Source organism: Sceloporus occidentalis, unplaced genomic scaffold, assembly GCF_023333645.1.
Source record: "Sceloporus occidentalis isolate IW3139 unplaced genomic scaffold, rSceOcc1.0.p SCAF_7, whole genome shotgun sequence".
Taxonomy (NCBI): Eukaryota; Metazoa; Chordata; class Lepidosauria; order Squamata; family Phrynosomatidae; genus Sceloporus; species Sceloporus occidentalis.
The window spans coordinates 5,670,432-5,688,016 of NW_028316987.1; the positions used below are offsets into that span (position 1 = coordinate 5,670,432).

At 43.2% G+C, this 17,585-nt stretch overlaps 1 protein-coding gene across 5 annotated transcripts in view; it reads right to left on the reverse strand.

Annotated features, from left to right (window-relative positions):
- The window catches only part of NFE2L1 (NFE2 like bZIP transcription factor 1), a 104,448-nt gene that overhangs the window by 15,656 nt on the left and 71,207 nt on the right, over positions 1-17,585 (reverse strand). For 3 of the 5 annotated variants that reach the window (XM_089531749.1, XM_089531748.1, XM_089531745.1), the window contains exons 2-3: positions 13,023-13,255; positions 12,223-12,734 (exon numbers count right to left, since the gene is read on the reverse strand). In XM_089531749.1, the coding sequence (XP_089387875.1) occupies positions 12,223-12,732 (510 nt within the window). In that variant the 5' untranslated portion in view covers positions 12,733-12,734; positions 13,023-13,255. Of the gene's footprint in view, positions 1-12,222; positions 12,735-13,022; positions 13,256-15,874; positions 15,893-15,919; positions 16,237-17,585 lie in introns of those variants that run through there. The other 2 variants (XM_089531746.1, XM_089531747.1) reach the window with 2 other exon arrangements.

Below are 17,585 nucleotides of genomic sequence, written 5' to 3' on the forward strand. Positions count from 1 at the left end.
TATATAAAAGAACTGAACTGAATGACAGTTGCAGCTTGACAGGAAATTGGGAAAGCTGCTTAGACGTATCAAAATTAGGAAGAAAATTGTGAAACTATAAAACCAGCAAACTTTATGTAGACAATCAGTTTCTAAATCATCTTAGTTGGAGCCTACCCCAGTTTCCTGGATCCAAGCTATCTGTCCCCATCCTTTTTATTCAGAGACCCAGGTTAGAACCTTAGCTCCATCTGTCCCTAGATCATATCTATACTATACCTGTCACCTCCTAATACTTTCCTCCCTCAAAGCCAACACTGCAATCCACTGCTTTGAGATCCTTATGCTGTATTGACAGCAACCTTAATAAATATGCAATATGCAAAGCATAAAGAAGTAACAAAACACATGAGCTTCCCTTTCCTGCTAGGTGTGTTGCCATCATAGGAGTGTCACCCCCCCACCGCAACACATACATACGCACCTGCTTTGGACAGAGAGCTGGCTGGCAACAGCACCTTTTGTCACCAAAGGAAAGATAAGGAAGCAAAGGATGACAGTACTGCTTCCTCACAGAGCAAGCATGGTGTAGTGGTGTGAGTACTGGACTAGGACTCTGGATACCATGATTCGCATCCCTACATGGCCATGGAAACCCAGTGAGTGGCCAAGGACAAGTGGCATTCTCTCAGCCTCAAGGGAGAGCAAAAACAAACCTCCTCTGAACAAATCTTGCCAAGGAAACCGCATGATAGTTTCACCTTAGGATATCACCATAGGTCAAAATTGGCCTGAAGGTAAAGAACAACAATAATTGCTTGCTTTTTGACGGATAAGTACACTACAGCAGTTCCTTGCAACTGGCAGAAGAGAAGGTACCTCAGCACAGACAGTGTTAAATGCCAATAGAGTATTCAACTCCGTATGTTAGGCAAAAGTGTATAGTGACCCCTTCTCAAAGACTTGAGGTTTCAAGCAGTTATACAATACCAAATCAACTACCCCTGAGAAGAAAGGGAAGTAAAAACCACAACAAGACACAAAGAGACACAAAGACAAATGCGTAAAAAGATGAACTTCATTCAGTAGCTGTTCTGCAGCTCTGTGCCAATGGAGGCTATGCTGGTCCACTCTCAGCCATCTATCAGGAGAGAAAAGTCATTTCATTCAGGGAGGCCTTTGTCATCTAAGCTGCTGTGGGGTTTGCGGTGGATGAATGGAGCAAAGTTATACTTCTTTCTGTTTTTAATTCTGTTTTGTTTTGTTTTACCTGCATTTTTCTGATTTTGACACTGTTTGTTGGCTTGAGTACCTTTTCATTAGAAAAGAAGGATATACATTTAATTTCAAACAAAAATCCACCAAACAGCGATACCATTATAGGCCAACCGAAATGCACAATATATTTGTTGCAAGCTTTCAAAGCTCCATTAGCTTCTTCATCAGGCAAGATGTTACATACCAAACAGGAGAAAAATTAGAGATGTTAGTAAGATGCCTGCATTTTGTTGTTTCTGACCTTAGTTAAGATGGTATGGGGAGGTATCTTTAGCAGGCTGGCCCCTCCTCCTCTGGCCATGTTGGGCAAAGTCCAAGAAATCTAAAGTCCATTTGCATATCAACAAGGACTCTTTGGCAATCCAATATGTCTCCATTCCTGTGAGGCCACAGGCCTCTTTGTAAGCAGAGGACAATGGATTCCTCAAGAAGTCTCCATGTTTTTTGCATCAGGAACATTTAAAGTGTTGTTGTTAGCTGCCTCAATCTCGGACCCAGGAACCCCTGTCGTAGTGCTTTGCCCAGCTACTGTAAGCTCATACTCATGATCTCTTTAGTCCATCCATCTAGCATGCCATCTTCCTCTCTTGCAACTTTCCTCCAACTTTCCTAGCATTTTATTATTTTTTCCAATGATTCATGTCTTCTCATGATGTGGCCAAAGTACACCAGTACTTACAAAGTATATATTTAATAGACAGGAATATCCTTAGTATCAGATAGTAAGATTTCTTCAGAAGCAAAGAATTCTTCTGAAGAAATCTGTCTCCTAGCCAGAATGCAGGCCAGCATCTTCGAAGCCATAATCCTGTTTTGCATTGCTCATTTTGTTTTAGTTCTGTTCTAAACAGTGCAGCCTTGTTAAGCAGCTGTTCCAAGCAACCTGGGTTCAGGAGGAAGGCCAACTAAACACTCTGGCCTTGGACAGAAAATCTCTGTCTACATACTAGAATAGTTCATGTAAACTCCACTGACCCTCATGTCAGAGAGGGGAGAAAAAACCTTTCACCTCCCAAAGTTTGAAGGAAACACTATGTTCTAAACAGGCCCATGTTTACAGCCATCGCCTGAGGGACAACTCCTTTCCCCACCCGCCAGCATTCAGGCGGAGGGGGCAGGGGAAATACAGCAAAGGGTAAGGAGATCTTCTCACTGTGTTGCCAGGCTTGAGGTGGGGGTGGGTCACAACACAGAACTAACTCTAGCACCTCGCTGCATCACATGTGGCCCAAGCTGGGCATTTATTTTTATCCTCTTGTTGTGGAAATATTACAAGGACACCATAATCCAGAGAACACGTCTTTCTAGAAGATCAAGCTATAGCCATCAGCCTACAGAGCTGAAAGGGAGGAAAAATACCAAGAGCAAAGTCTCCCATGCTTGTAAGTACTGCCCTGTGATTCCCCGAGGCAACATAAGGACAACAACAGCCATCCAGACTTTGGCCTCCCATATAAAAGCAGCCTTCATATCTGATCTGATTTCTACCTTGTTGAAGAGGGAAAACTGACTGGAAGACAACTCAGGAAAAACACAGCTGCCCAGCCATTTCTTTGTTAGCATTCTCTGTCTGGTTTATGGTGACCACAAAAGGCTGAGCATTTAGTGATTAGTCAAGATGTGAGAAAGATGCAAAGAACTGAGACCAGCCCTGTAGGTACAATTCTCATCAGACCAGGCCCAGAAACACCAAAGCGAACAGGCAGAAAAGTCAAGAAGGCTGCAAGGTCCAGAAAAATCATCTTCAAGTGTGTGCAAGGCTTGTAAATACAAAGTCCCTGAACACAGATACATATGCATCTGCTTTGGATTGGTGAGATTTATGGTGACCAAGAAAGGCTGAGCACATAGTGATATATGGTGACCAAGAAAGACCAAGCATATTGTGATTAGTCAGGATATGAGAAAGATGCAAAGAACTGAGATCAGCCCTATGGGTACAGTTCTCATGAGACCAGGATGAGGATAAAAAAGAAGGCAATTTAAAGTGCAACACAGCTATTCTGAGCAAAAACATTTCTTGCCTACATAAATCAGGGTAGGTGAGGTCAGAGCAGCTAAAGACAACTACACTTGCACCTCATACCAGAGCAAGTTTGAGAAGGAATTGCTGAAAACAGTTGAGGCAAATAATGGAGTAAGGAAAGACCTCTGTTTAGCCTGGCAGGAACGGGAAAACAAGTTTAGTATGAAAAGAATTACAGCTAAAGACCCACTTTGCCCCAAATCTAGAGAACAATGCTTTTACTCTGTCCAACAGGAGAGATACTAAACCTAAAACTAAAAGATGAGGGATATTCACAAAAGCCTATCAACAGTATCTATTTTATTTTTTATCCACCTCGTATTTCATGAATAAAAAAATCAGTTTCAGTCTCTCTCTCTCTCTCACACACACACTTCCAAAACATACCTATACACTTGACTATAAGTCGACCTCATGTATAGGTTGAGGGCAGGTTCTGGCAACAAAATTATGGGTTTTGATATGACCCATGGATAAGTCAAGGGTAAAACTATGAGACATATAAACAGTGTAAAGGAAGAAGCAAAGGAAAATGATGGCAAAGAACTTTCAATATTGCAGCAGGCATAACTGTGCTCATCCTAAAGTCTGGATGGATGAGGAGGGAACTATGGTAATGACCAGGCACTGGCAGGGCTAATAAAAGGCACACATGTCAAAAAAGATGAAAAGGCAAAGTAAAGAAAATAGTGACTACATTAGCAGTGATTATAGTCTATAACTTTAATGTGATACCCTGGCCTGACTTTAACCCAGAAAAGCTGACAAATATACACAAATGTTTTATTCAAATCCTTCAAAGCCTGATTCTTCTCAGCACTCCTTTGAAGAGAAGTGCCAAAGAGCTGCCACTGCTGCCATTTTCCCACTTTAAAAGGTCTGAAGCAGCACAGCAATGGAGAGAGTAAAAGGGGTCAGTGCTTCTTTTAGGTGCTCTCAGGATGGACTAAGTTCTCGCCTTCCAAGGGGTTCCTTCTTTGCTAAGAGTTAAAGTACAGTATTTACACTGACCCTTGGATAATTCAACCCAGATTTCTGAGGCCAACTTTTTGACTAAAATTTCTATACCAACACATGAGCATACACAGTATTTCACAATCCTACATTACTGACTACAAGGAAGCTTCAGGTCTGCAGTCTTTCTACTGAGGTGTATCTCAAACCAGTATTCTCAGCTGGTGTACAACACTACGAAGAACGTGAACAACAAACTAAGAATCCCTCGTTTGCTTCTCACTTCAAGTATGAACCAATTAAGTGGGTAAAATCAAGCACATTATTTGAAGTAGATCCACCTGTAAAGCGTTAGTTGTATTACTATTCCCATTTCTTAGAGTAGGAGTGAAAAATTTGTGACCCTTCAGAAGTTGTTGGACTGCAACTCCCATCATTCCTAACCACTGGTTATGCTTGATGGAGATGATAGAATATGCATTCAAACACCACAGGTAAGTCCACAGGTTCCTCAACCTTGCCTTAGAGATTTATTGTAAGGAATATCAGTTGAAAATGTATTTTTTTAGGTTTACAAATTTTCTCTTTTCTATCTGATTCCAATCATGGAAAACATCCAGTTAGGGTTGCCATTAGTCAGGACCTCCAAACCGGGACAAATGTAGGACAAAATTTTCAAATGTAGGACCTTTTTTGGGGGGGGGGTCCTACATTTGAAAAAGAGCCTCGCTGAGGGGAGGATTCCTTCTGCGCTTGGGCTCCGTGAACGGAGCCCAAGCGGAGAAGGAATCCGCTCCCTTTCCCAGCCTCTGTGGAGGCTTGGCCTTCACAGAGGCCTGGAAAGAGGGAGGAGAACGCCCGCGATCGCGGCGATCGCGGGCGGCCCCCTCCCTTTTCCGGCCTCTGTGGAGGCTTGGCCTTCACAGAGGCCAGGAAAGAAGGAGGAGAGCGCCGGCGATCGCGGCGATCCCCCTCCCTTTCCCGGCCTCTGTGGAGGCTTGGCCTTCACAGAGGCCGTGAAAGAGGGAGCAGAGCCAGGCCGCCTCCCTCAGCGGAGGAGGCCAAGCAGGGAACGGGCCTTGCTCATGCGAGGCTCCTTTCCCTGCCTGGTGTCCGTTGCAGGGGGGGGGGGGTGTCCCGGGGCGGGGCCAAACTGGGGCGGGACCGTGCGGACCCGCCCCAAACCGGGAAAGTCCCACCCCCAGGCGGGATATGGCATCCCTACATTCAATAGAAACATTTAGGTCTTGATATGAGCTAAAGCTCACCACTGAAGAAATATGTATCTCTGAGCATGTGCTGAATGCATTTATTTCACAACTGTACAACCATACCCAACCTCAAACAAACTAAAGGGAACAATTTCCAGGGCAAGTAGTATTAATTTAAGACAAGCTTTAATCCCTCTACCTTCAGTTTTTCAGAGCCAACTCTGGCTAAACATCCAATTATCATCTCTCTGTGGTTCCACAAAATGGAAAGTGGCAGCTTGAGACACAATGAAAGATGAAATTCCTCCCAAACCAGTGACTGGGAGAGGCAGCATTCTGCTCAGCACTCGAACACAACACAAATCTTGGATGCTAAGGAGAAGAAAAGAAAAGCTTGAATTTTACCAATCATCAAGAGCCACCTTGTTCTTGTTTATGAAGAAATTTGGAGAGCTAAACAATCCAAACAAGGATGACATTAGAAGAGTAACATGAAAATTCCCATTTACTACACTTGCACCTGTCCCAATAATATTTAAATTGTATAAACAAATGAATCTATGCCATGGTTGCCAGGAAGGAAGGCACCAATTTTCAGCAACACAATTTTTGATAAGCAAATTTATGTCAGTTTTTTTGTTCTCAGTCCAATCATCCAGAGTGCATGGAAGATTTCCCACTAATCTGCTACTCAGAAACAACTACCATAACAGTATGTCATCTGCATTATCCCCATTAAGCCAATATCCCTTGTCATCTCAAAGTCCCATGCAAGTGCTTCAACTGCCCAGGAAAGAAAAACAAAGTCAAAACATGGCTTTGAAAGAAGCTTCTACATTTCAAATGAAAAGCAAATAAAGTCTTCCATATCTCTAGGGGAATGTGGTGGCAATACAAAATTGTCTGGTTAAGCATAGCCTAACGGTACAAGATCGTATCTGACCTTGGTAACCAAGCATGATCAGCCCTGGTTAGTACTTGGATAGGAGACCACCAATACAGACCAAATGCTATAGGGTATATTTCAGAGTAAGGAATTTGCAAAACCATCTCTGAGCATTCCTTGCCTGACAAAACCCTATGAAAAATTCATGGGGTTGCTTTAAGTCGATATATACAAGTATATAAGATGGGGAATAAAGTCAAGGGGGCAGCATTCTTGCAACCATGGAAGCTAAAAGAAGATAAGACTGGCAGATATCGTAAGCAATGAAGTACAAATTGAAAGTGGGTGGAAGACTATTTCAGAAAATGCTTGAGAGATCCAAGCATTTAACAGAAACAGGGATAAAAAAACAGTGTAAAAGCAGCCACAGTAAGGCCCAGATAAAGGGAATGGTAACTAGGAGTGAGCATCTGTGGCCCCCCAAATGTTTTTAGTCTGTAACTCCCATCAGCTTTAGCCAACAAAGCCAAAGGTGAGGGATTGGTGGGCCCACAGGGGAAAAAATCTGAATGACCATAATCACCTACCTTGAATTATATCCTCCCCAACAGGTCTACTGACAACTGCCAGAATCATATAATGGTACAAAAGCAGCTTCTAAAGCAGTAGACATCAACATAGGGGTCTACATCAGGAAGTTTCAGCATGCCTATGTAGTTCCAGCCAAGCATTTGGGATGATTTTCCCTTCCTTTTAAGGAGGCTTGGGGGCTTTGCAGGACTAGGGGAAGGAAAATGCTGCACTTATAAGCAGTTTTGGCCTGTACAGGGGCAAAACACTGCCTGGAAATTGCCTCCCCCTTTTTCTAAAATCTGGGGAGAAATGTTAAGCCAATTTTTTGTCGCCAAAAGAATCATTCACTACTTTGAAGCAGAAACAGAATAGTCCCATAACGAGCGCCTCCCCCCATCCGCAAAATAGACACACACACTGCTCAGGCTGCTTCATGATGCAAATGCTGAACAGAGAAGTACTGGGGTTCGAAAATGTCAGGAAGTCATGAATTTTGTACTGATTTTTTTTAACTGTGTTGCTTGAATTTATTATGTTCTGAAGTAGTTTGGCATATTTTTTTTTAACCAGCGTACAAATCAAATCAACTACATAATCAGCTGGGGTATGATTGGTGGTTATCACATACTAAAATAAAGAATCAGAAGCTCTATCTTACCAGTTTACATGTTTTAGGCTGCCAACCAAAGCTACCCTCTCAGCACAGATACTGTCTCACCACATTGATCAGACAGGGGGAGGCTGTTCAGCTGCTGCAAGAGGACGTGTAGGCCCACAGCAAGTGCGTTATGGCATTTGCTGCATGAGAAAAGATGGTTTGGAGGGTTGCAGCAACACTTACCTCCCACACAAGCTGGTATTTGGATTAGCCCAAATTCTTCCTTGTCAGTGGATCCAGTTTAAGCCGGCTAGGGTTCTCATAGCAGGCTGATTTTATCCACTGGGCAAAGAACAGATGCACAAAATGAAATCCAGCAATGCATTTGGGAGCTCAATCAGATTTTAGGAAGCAGAAAATAACAGCAAGGCCCTAAAGACCACTAAAAGTGGTTTCGTGCCACCCTGCCTGTCCACATCAAGCACTTATTTTATTTCTTCTGTAAAGTATTTGTTTCATACCTCTCACAGATACAGCAATAGTTTAATGCTCTCTAAGCCATATAGCAAAAACCATTATCACCATTATCATCATAGCAAGACCTCATAGCAATACTGCAGCTTCCTCCTTAAAAATGGCACAAACTACTTCTACTGCAGCTTGGAGGCTCCAGTACTGTCTAATGGTTTACATTTTTATGAGCTTCTGCTTTAAACCTACCTTGTAAGGTAGGCAACTATTCCCAGTTTATGTATAGAAAATTTAAGGAGCGGGGCAAGAGAAAGTCCAAAGTTGTACGATATATTTATGACCAAAGTAATACTTGAAGTCAATTTCCTCTAGATTCAAATATGTCTCTAATGTGAGGGCCACAGTTAGGGTGGCCATTTCACGGTGGTGGGCGGGACTTTCCCGCCTCCTGGGGGCATGCCCGGTCCCGTCCCGCCCCCGCCCCCGGGTGGCTGCCCAACTCTGAGCTCCCAGGGCTGCTGCCTGCCTTCTATAGAGTGCTGCCTGTGAAGCATGCCTGGAGCAGCAGCAGCAGGACGACTGAAACCAGCAGGGGCGGGGTCTGCTGCACTGTCCTGCCTCTATTGGCCAGCCCTCTGCTTCCTTATTTGGGCAACATCCAAGCAGGGAGGTATTTGCATTCAGGCAAGCTGCTTCCCCCTTTCTCTTTCCCCTCCTTCTCTTCTTCTTGTTACTCCGTTTTTTTTCTTCTCCTCCTCTTCCCCTCCTCTTCCTCCTCTCCTTTTTCTTCCTTTCTTCCCCCTCCTCATCTTCTTTTTCTCTTTCTTCCTCTCTCTAAGCCCCCCTCCTCTTCTTCTCAGGGGTCCAGGGCTTCTCAAGGCTTTGCCCCCATTAGAAAAGAAAAAAGGCTTTGGATCTGTCCCATAAATCCCTCCTAAGTTGAGACATACCTGGGAAAAAGAGGGGGTGAGGGGTTTGGGGGGGCAAGGAAAAGGACGAAGGGGGGAATTGCTAAGAAGGCTTGGGAGTGGGAAATGTAGTTTGCAGTGGCACAAGGGACTGCCTGTGATCTTGCAAATGCTAGCTTGGAAGTGGGAAATGTTCTTGTAGAATTGGGGGGGGGGGGGTGTTTGGCCAGAAAGAGAAGTACATTTCAGCCTTCTGTCTAGGAATAATGCCAAAATGTCCTCCATTTTGAGCATGCCTAAGAAACATGCATTTATATTAACATTTTTAAAAAAATTATCAATTTTTTCATGTGTCCTCCATTTTTTAAAAACCGTGTCCTACATTTGAAAATGTGGCCCTACATTTGTCCTACATTTGTCCCAGTTTGGAGGTCCTGCCTTATGGCAACCCTAGCCACAGTAACTCACCCCATCTGCTATTCTAACTACAATCTATTACAGATGTACCCTGTACATCCCCAGAGGAGCACAGTCTACAATTTTAGCTTTAAAGCAGTCAGTAAAATAGGTTATTCTGAGAGAAATGGCTTGCACAAGTGACCTACAAGTTTCAAATGAACTTGCTTTTCCATAACCAACTATATTAGGCACTGCACCAAATAGTTCGTGCTCCTCCTCCCATTCTTCTTGCCCCTTCTCAGCATTCACTATAGCCCACCTTACTCCACAAACCCTTTTACTATTATACAGCATTATTTAAGGCCAAACTGCCTTTCACAAAGTCTTTTCTGAAGCATTTTGCCTCAGTTTAGCTGCTCTTGTATGTCATAATCCCTCTTCTCTACAATTATGATTTCTTTCTGTTCCTGACCATCTCTGTACTGTTCATTCACAGTGAAACATAAGCCTGTTGAGTTTTGTTTTTATTCCATGCATCTCCCAGAACACCACTAGCACTAAAATTAATAGTATCATCTTACTAGGAGAGTATACAAATGCTGTGAAAATACTAGCACTCAGCAGGTTAACATGAATAAATGTATTCCCAATACTTAATTTCCTCCCCTCATTTGTGTTAGGGAACTAGAGAAGTTCAGTAATGCACTCTTTTCAATTTGAATTGTCTGTCTTAGATCCAGAGTATTCTGTGACCGGTGTCTGATTTTTTTAATTCTCTGCACAACTGAAAAAAGCAGAATGACTCACTGCAAGCAAAATAACTGTCCCTATTCCTACACCATCCTGCAGTTTTATGTGCTCCCAGTACCAGAACATCACCACTACTGAGTGTACAAAAGCTAGTCTTCACATAATGGTTAGCCAAATGATCTGAGAATGAGTAAGACCTCAGTTTAAACCTCACCACATTCATGAACTCTTAGGTAAAGTGCTAGCTGCCTCAGTCTACATTACATGTGTGTGGTAATTATACTGGCTTATTGCCTTGCATTGCTGCAGATGTTATGTACAAAAGGTTCTCTCAGCATAAGCATGGAATAAAATATTCCAGAATTATACCGAAGCTGTGGCATGATCATGGCTCTACATGGCACAAAGGGGCACTCAAGTAAAATCAGAGAATCATAAAGTTGGGAGAGACCACAAGACCCATCCAGTCCAACCCCCCCCCCCCCCCCCCCAATGCTGGAACACACAATCAAAGCTGTAGTTTGAATCCACTGCTCTATATCCTAGTCTCTGGAGCAGAAGGAAACAAGCTTGCTCCATCTTCAATATGACATCCTTCAAAATATTTTCTTTTCTTCTCCAGGTTAAACATACCCAGCTCACTAAGCTGTCCCTCATAGGCTATGGTTTCAGACCTTTTACCATTTTGGTTGCCCTATTCTGGACACGCTCCAGCTTGTGAATATCTCTTTGACTGTGGTTCCTAGAACTGGACATGGTAATCCCAGGTGAGGTCTGATCAAAGCAGAATAGAGCAGTACAATTATGTCCCTTGATCACTACACTCCTTTTGATGCAGCCTAGAATCGTATTGGCGTTTTTAGCTACTGCATCACACTAACTCATGTTCAGCTTGTGATCTACTAAGACTCCTAGATCGCTTTCACATGTACAGTGCGCCCACATCATACGTATGCAAACCTTACACAGCTTTCAGCATATGCTGAAAGCGCACCAGAAAAAACCCTCGCGCACCCTGGAAGAAGTAATGGGCCGTGTGCCCATGGCACACACCACACTGTGGGCATGAGCCCCATTATTTCTAATGGGGCTCCAGCATACACTGGATTTCGCTTACACGGTGGGGTCTGGAACGGATTCCCCGCGTAAGGTAAGGGCCCACTTAAGTGTTGTCAAGCCAAGTGTCACCTATCATTTTTTCTGCCTACATGTACTACTTTCCTATTCTCCCTGTGTCAGTGCACACACACACACCCCTCCTATTTAAGTCACTCATTCTCATTGGGTACAGTCACCTACTTTACACTACACAGAAAACATAAGTAAGGCAAGTTTCACTTTTAGATTTTCAAAGGCAAAATCTCTGAAACTGTTAGCCTATTTTTGACAATAGAAGGAATGAGAGACCATGACAAGAGAGAAAGACAGCCACAACAGCTGCCTGAACAACCCCCAGTCTGCCCACCAGTTTTAGTAAACCTGTCAACTTGCAACATAAGATGCCAGGGATTAAAAGCAGTCTGTAAGTAATTCTCTACAACCATTCCATGCAGTGGTTTGGACAGGGCTTTATGCATGCACATAAACATTTGTCTCTAAGCAAACACAAATATAAACAGGCTAAACCAGAACAGACCTACATTAAGAAAACCTTAAAGAGACAGCAGGTGGTGAGAAAACAAAGTGGAGGTAGAAAACGTATCATTTAGTGTACAGTAAAACTAGATATTAAAATGGCTAAAAAGATCTACCCTACCCAGGGGTGCTTTTGAATGCAGAATAAACATTCCCATGGTAATATTCCAGAGCTGAATAAATCACCATCCCATTTGATATGTGCAATAAGACTGTTACCTAATTCTGAAAAGTAAGCAGGTGGTGTTATTAAATGAGAGGCCTCTTGCAAACAGAAGCAAAAACCCTAGAAGCCCTGGTGCATCAAGATACAATAAATAAATGGCTTGAATAAATAAATAAAATTCAAAAACTTAAGTGATCTCAAGTTCAGATCAACATGCCTGCTATCACAAAAGAAAGGTTCCTAATATCTATTCCTGTTACTCAAGTCAACCAGATGTTAAGCAATTGATAATAAGCATTTTATTGCTGAAAGTAACAGAGAGAGTATCAAGCAATTCCCTTTCCCCCATCACTTCAGCCCATGTAGTGCATTATGGGAAACAACATACCTCTTTTGTTAGATCACCATTCACTGGAGGAGCCACTGCACCTAGATCTTCCAGTTCTTCAGCAAATCCCTGTTCTGCTCCACTTTCCCTCACTACATTGTCTGGAACAGTTCCATCTTGCAAGCTGTTGCCATTCTCAAGAGCAATGCCTGTACTGGGTTGAGCACTGGAGACAGAACCTTCAGGATCTCGATGTACCAACCATGCACTGACTTCAGTGGAAGGCACCTGAAACCTGTCCAGTGCCCTCACCTGGTTAAGAAGCCGTCGAGCTGTGAAATAGTAGTCCAGGTCTACACTTTTGGGATGGATGGCATAGTCGTCTAAAGTGTTCCGCAGGTTATGGAACTGTGTTTGAGTGTAAGCTGAGCTCTGGCCCAAAAAGATTTCCCGTAGAGGGGGAAGATGTGAGTTGAGATACGTATCTACGTCCACCCTCACACCGATCAAGCTGAGAATAATAGTGAATTGGATGAGTCCTTCTGTAAAATACTTCTTCAGAGAAAGCATTTCTGCAAAAGAAAAGTAAATGCATGTAGCATAAGGGCAATAAAACCCTCACCAATCAACAAGCTAGCTCTTTACTCAATTATTTAAAGGAGCAAAGCATTCAACTGAACTGCTCAAACTTCTTTTTAGAAAAAAAATTAAAAGTAATCAGATTACCACCAAAAGAATCAAGTCCCAAAAGTGAGAAAATTTCCTCCCAGCAAGAGCACTCCTATTTCTGGTGCGCTCTCCCTGTTCAAGACTGTTTTGTAACTGAGCTGAGGTAATTACGTATAAACCATGTGACTTACTGTCTCAAAGAGTCCACATACACCAACTTCCTCGAGTCTTTTAGCTTCCCACACCAGCTACAAGATGGGACAAGTCCTCTGGAACAGCTGCAAGTTCGCACTTTCCCCCCTCCTTCCTCCTTCTCCAACTCTCAGAAGCTTCCTGAAGGAACAATGAAAAGTCCAAGATTCCAGAGCAGGGAAAGGTTCAATGACTCTTCCTCTGTGTTGCTTTCTGTAGGTTTCGTCATAAACTGAAACACAGCCAAAAAAAAATGAAGGTGATAAGGCGACACCACCCTTTGTACAGAGTTCAGCACTTAGATGTTTCATTATCTGTGGGACACAAAGAAACCTGTACAGTTAGGGTCTATGTAGTCCACCCAGAACGAAAAAATATATATCCTGCCACAAAAACAGAAAGTTAAATTTATGTCTGTACTGCTCTGCTTCTCTCCTCCTCCTCCATTCTACAGTTCAAGGCAACATCAACTTTCTACTGTGCCCTTCTCTCTACTTTCCTTTCACTTCTCAGCAAGAAAAAGAAAAGAGTCAAATGACATAAACACTGGAAAGTACCCTGGCAGCTTCTTCCCTTTCCAATCATCCATTACAGTCTACCTGCTGACGGCTTATAATTGTGACTTTAAAGCGTGCTGATTATGCTTTTATTCTGTGGAAAGCTAATCTTTAACACACAAGATATCTCAGTCACTATTTACCCCTATATACACACATGACTTTCTGGCACTTAATGATAAACTCACATTTGTCCCATCACCAGCACAGTTGGTGGCAACATGAGAGAAGGCCTTTTTTGTGGCTGTCCCTAGACTGTGGAACTCCCTGCCCAGGGAAGCCAGAATGGCCCCCTCCATGTTAGCCTTCCTCCCACAGGGTAAGACTTACCTGTTTAGACAGGCTTTTAAAACAAAGTTTTTAAAGCATGGGATGGGATGGAGTTGTATTGTTTTAAAGCATTTTTAATATTTTTATATTTAATTGTATTTTATTCTTTTAACATGTAACTCATTTTAATATTGTAATAACTAAATTCTGTTTAATGTACTTTACTATTTTTGTACGCTTTTAACTGTACTGTTTTTAATATTGTGAGCCACCCTGAGTCCCAGTTTTGTTTGCTACAAAAGTTGTCACTAGCAGCAGTAAGTGGGAAACCAGAAGTTTCAAAATCCACACCTTGATCTTTTAAAAGCAATAATATATTTATTCTAATTCAATCTCGCTGGCTTGCCCTACTATCGCATTTCACCACCCACTTTCCCTTTCCGTCAGACATGTGATTTGTAAGTTGTTACTGCTTTTAAAGGAGAACCAGAATCCTCAAAGAATGTGCATGTGCTTTGACATGGCCCCTCTTTAATCCTCATTCACTGTGGCTTTCTGGACTCACATTTCAGTGTCATTTTAACCCTCATCAAAATGCAGCCTTACTGGCATTGGAGAAAACCTGGGAAATTCCCCTGTAGGCCAGGCACTACTGCAAAAGCTTTTCACAGACTAGCACGTGCATAGCCTGTGCTATTTCTGTGTGTATGTTCCTTCAAATTGTCTGTTGACCTTTGGCAACCCCATTAATTTCATAGGCCTTTCTTAAGTAAAGAATCCTCAGAGGTGGTTTTGCCAGTTTTTTCCCCCCTGTGAAATATAGCTTACCATACCTAGCATTTGTTGGGATCTCTCATTCAAGTACTAATCAGGGCTAACCTTGCTACGTTTCCAATCTCAGATGGATCTGCTGTTTTTAGGATATTTAAAGGTAAAGGTTTCTCCTTGACATGAATGTCTAGTCGTAACTGACTGTAGAGGGCGATGCTCATATCCGTTACTAAGCCAAAGAACCAGTGTTGTCCAAAGACAACTTACATGGTCATGTGGGCAGCATGACTGCACCAAAGGCTGTTACCTTCCACTGAAGTGGTACCTATTTATCTTTGCATGCTTTTGAAGTGCCAGATTGGCAGAAGCTGAGAATAGTGATGGGAGCTCACTCTGTCACGCAGTGCTTGGGCCTCAAACTGCCAACTTTCTGACCCTAAAATTGACCAAACTGGCGTCTTGACCACTAAGCCACCGTGTCCCATTTACACAACAAAAAATGTTTGACTATGGTCCCTCCCCCTTCTAGAATCTGATTTCACTACTGCTGTCAACCGGTTCATGTTTCCAAAAATCTCGCATCAATTAATCGACTTAACTCCCTTTAAAAACCTGAAAGCTCAATCCTAACCATACCTCTTGGAAGTAAGTCCCACTAAACTCAATGGATTAACACACATTGTTGCTTTGAGGAATTTTTCCATAATCACGCTCAAAACGATTAAAATGTGGCGTACAAAAGTCGATATTACGTAACATTCATCTGTGGAATGGGAATTTCAACCCATGATCAGGTGGGGCTGCTCATCTGGATTAAATACACCATTAAATACAGAGCATAGTCTTAGGGATGTACTGTCCAGACATGCTCTAATTAACATCTTTCTCTCACATTTTTATCCATGTCTCCAAATAAATCTAGTCTCCAGAACAGTTTCTAACAAGGGTATCTCTGCAACTTTCCCACTGCCCAAAGTCTCACATTTTGTTCTCTCTTGTCTGTTACTGATCTGTAATATGACTCCACCTGCCTTGCACTCCTCTCTGACACTACATGGATACTGGACTATATTAAGTCTTTCTGGATCACCATTGGAATATTATCAGTCAAAGGAAACTGGCAGTTTCCCCAAAGGTCTTTAGGAACCATCCCCAAATGACCAAGGAGTGGAGTATTAACTTTGCACATGGCCACTGAGACAAGGGGAGTGAAAGTATGTTTATGAACCACCATGAACCCCACAAATGCTTACCAATTCAGAGAAGTCTATCGAATGCTTCAGGATGAGCACACATACCTTCTTAAAAACAGACTGCCCTTCTGATTTGTCTTTCGCAGAAGTCTATCCAAATGGGTGGGATGTGGAATAATCATAGTAGGGAACATCAGGAGCCACCAAATAACTATCTTGAGGTGTTCATGGTGCCATTCACAATTCACTCTGCCACCCTATGGATACACTGCATTCACACAGTAGTGCCCTTTCTGGACGTTTACATCCATTACTACAGTAGTTCTTATAACAACCCTGTACGGTAAGTGAGGATTTCTCAACATTACACTGTTCTTCTAATACTCTCCAACTCAGTGCAATTCAATGGTTCTTTGCAGTCACTGAAACAGAATGAATTTCTAAATTACACGTCTCCTAGACTCCATTACCCTGTTCTTCACTACTTTCTCTAGGGGTCCTTACAATTCCCCACTCAGCCAAAAAACCCAATGGGTAACCTTGGACAAGTCACACACTCTCAGCCTCAGGCAACGGAGAACCTCCTCTGAACAAATCTTACCAAGAAAACCCCATGATAGGGTCGCCATCAGTTGGGAATTACTTGAAGGCACACAACACACACACACACACCTTCCTTCAGCCCCACTAATTTAAATTCCTTTTACTACTCATATCACCAACTCTCACTTATCTTCTGCATTTGCTACTCCTCTCCCACACTCGCCTGCAGTCAGAATCGAAACTCTTTCACTGTCTTGCAACCACCATCCCAGTGAACTCTGGCTTCGGCTTGCCTTCACTTTCCCCCAACAGGGTCGCCATAAATTGGAAAGAACTTGAAGGCATAGGAAAATAACAACAGCAAGGGTAATCAGTAAAGGGGATTCTTTCTCTCCTTCCTTCTCCATCCTAACTTTAACTTTTAGTCTCCTACATGGCATATGTATGTCTGACCCTGGCTTCCACTCCACCAAATGCATCTGAGGAAGTAGATTGAGGTCTAGGAAAGCACATGTTGCCAATTTCTTTCTTTCAGTTAGTCTCAAAGGTGCTACAGGATCTCTCTACTATCTTTGAACTGTAGGCTCCTTACATCCTGAGCCTCCACCACTCCCCACCCTTTGGCTTTTGTTCTAGACCTACCAGGTGTTTTAAATTCCCAGATTCCCTTCGCTTCCCACGCCTGATCCTACCTGGCTCCACCACCGCCCTTCCCACAGCCTCAAGCATCACACACCCCTAAACCTGCCCTACTGTTTCCTCCTCCACCCCTCACTCCTGGCGCCAAGAAACCCATGGGCCTTCGCCCCCTACATTCCCACAGCCCCCCTGAACTACACCCCCAACTCCTTTCTCCCCAACAGCCCCTCTTTCCCGCCCCCCAACACTCCCTTCCCCCCACTTCTCTTGATCCTGTCCTCACTACACTCCAGTCCCCCACTGCACCTACACCCTCCTCCCTTACCTGGCCTACTTCGTTCTTACCTCCTCTTCCATCACCATCTTTGTAACTCTTTGTACCCAGGTCATACTCTCTCTGCCTCAGGGGAAGGCAATGGAAATACCCCTCTGATGAAACTTGCCAAGAAAGCCCCATGATAGGGTCGCCATAAGCCGGAGGCAACTTGAAGGCCCACAACAAACACCCCCACTCTCATAGAATCATAGAGTTGGAAGAGACCACAAGGGCCCCCCAGTCCAACCCCATTCTGCCATGCAGGAAATCCAA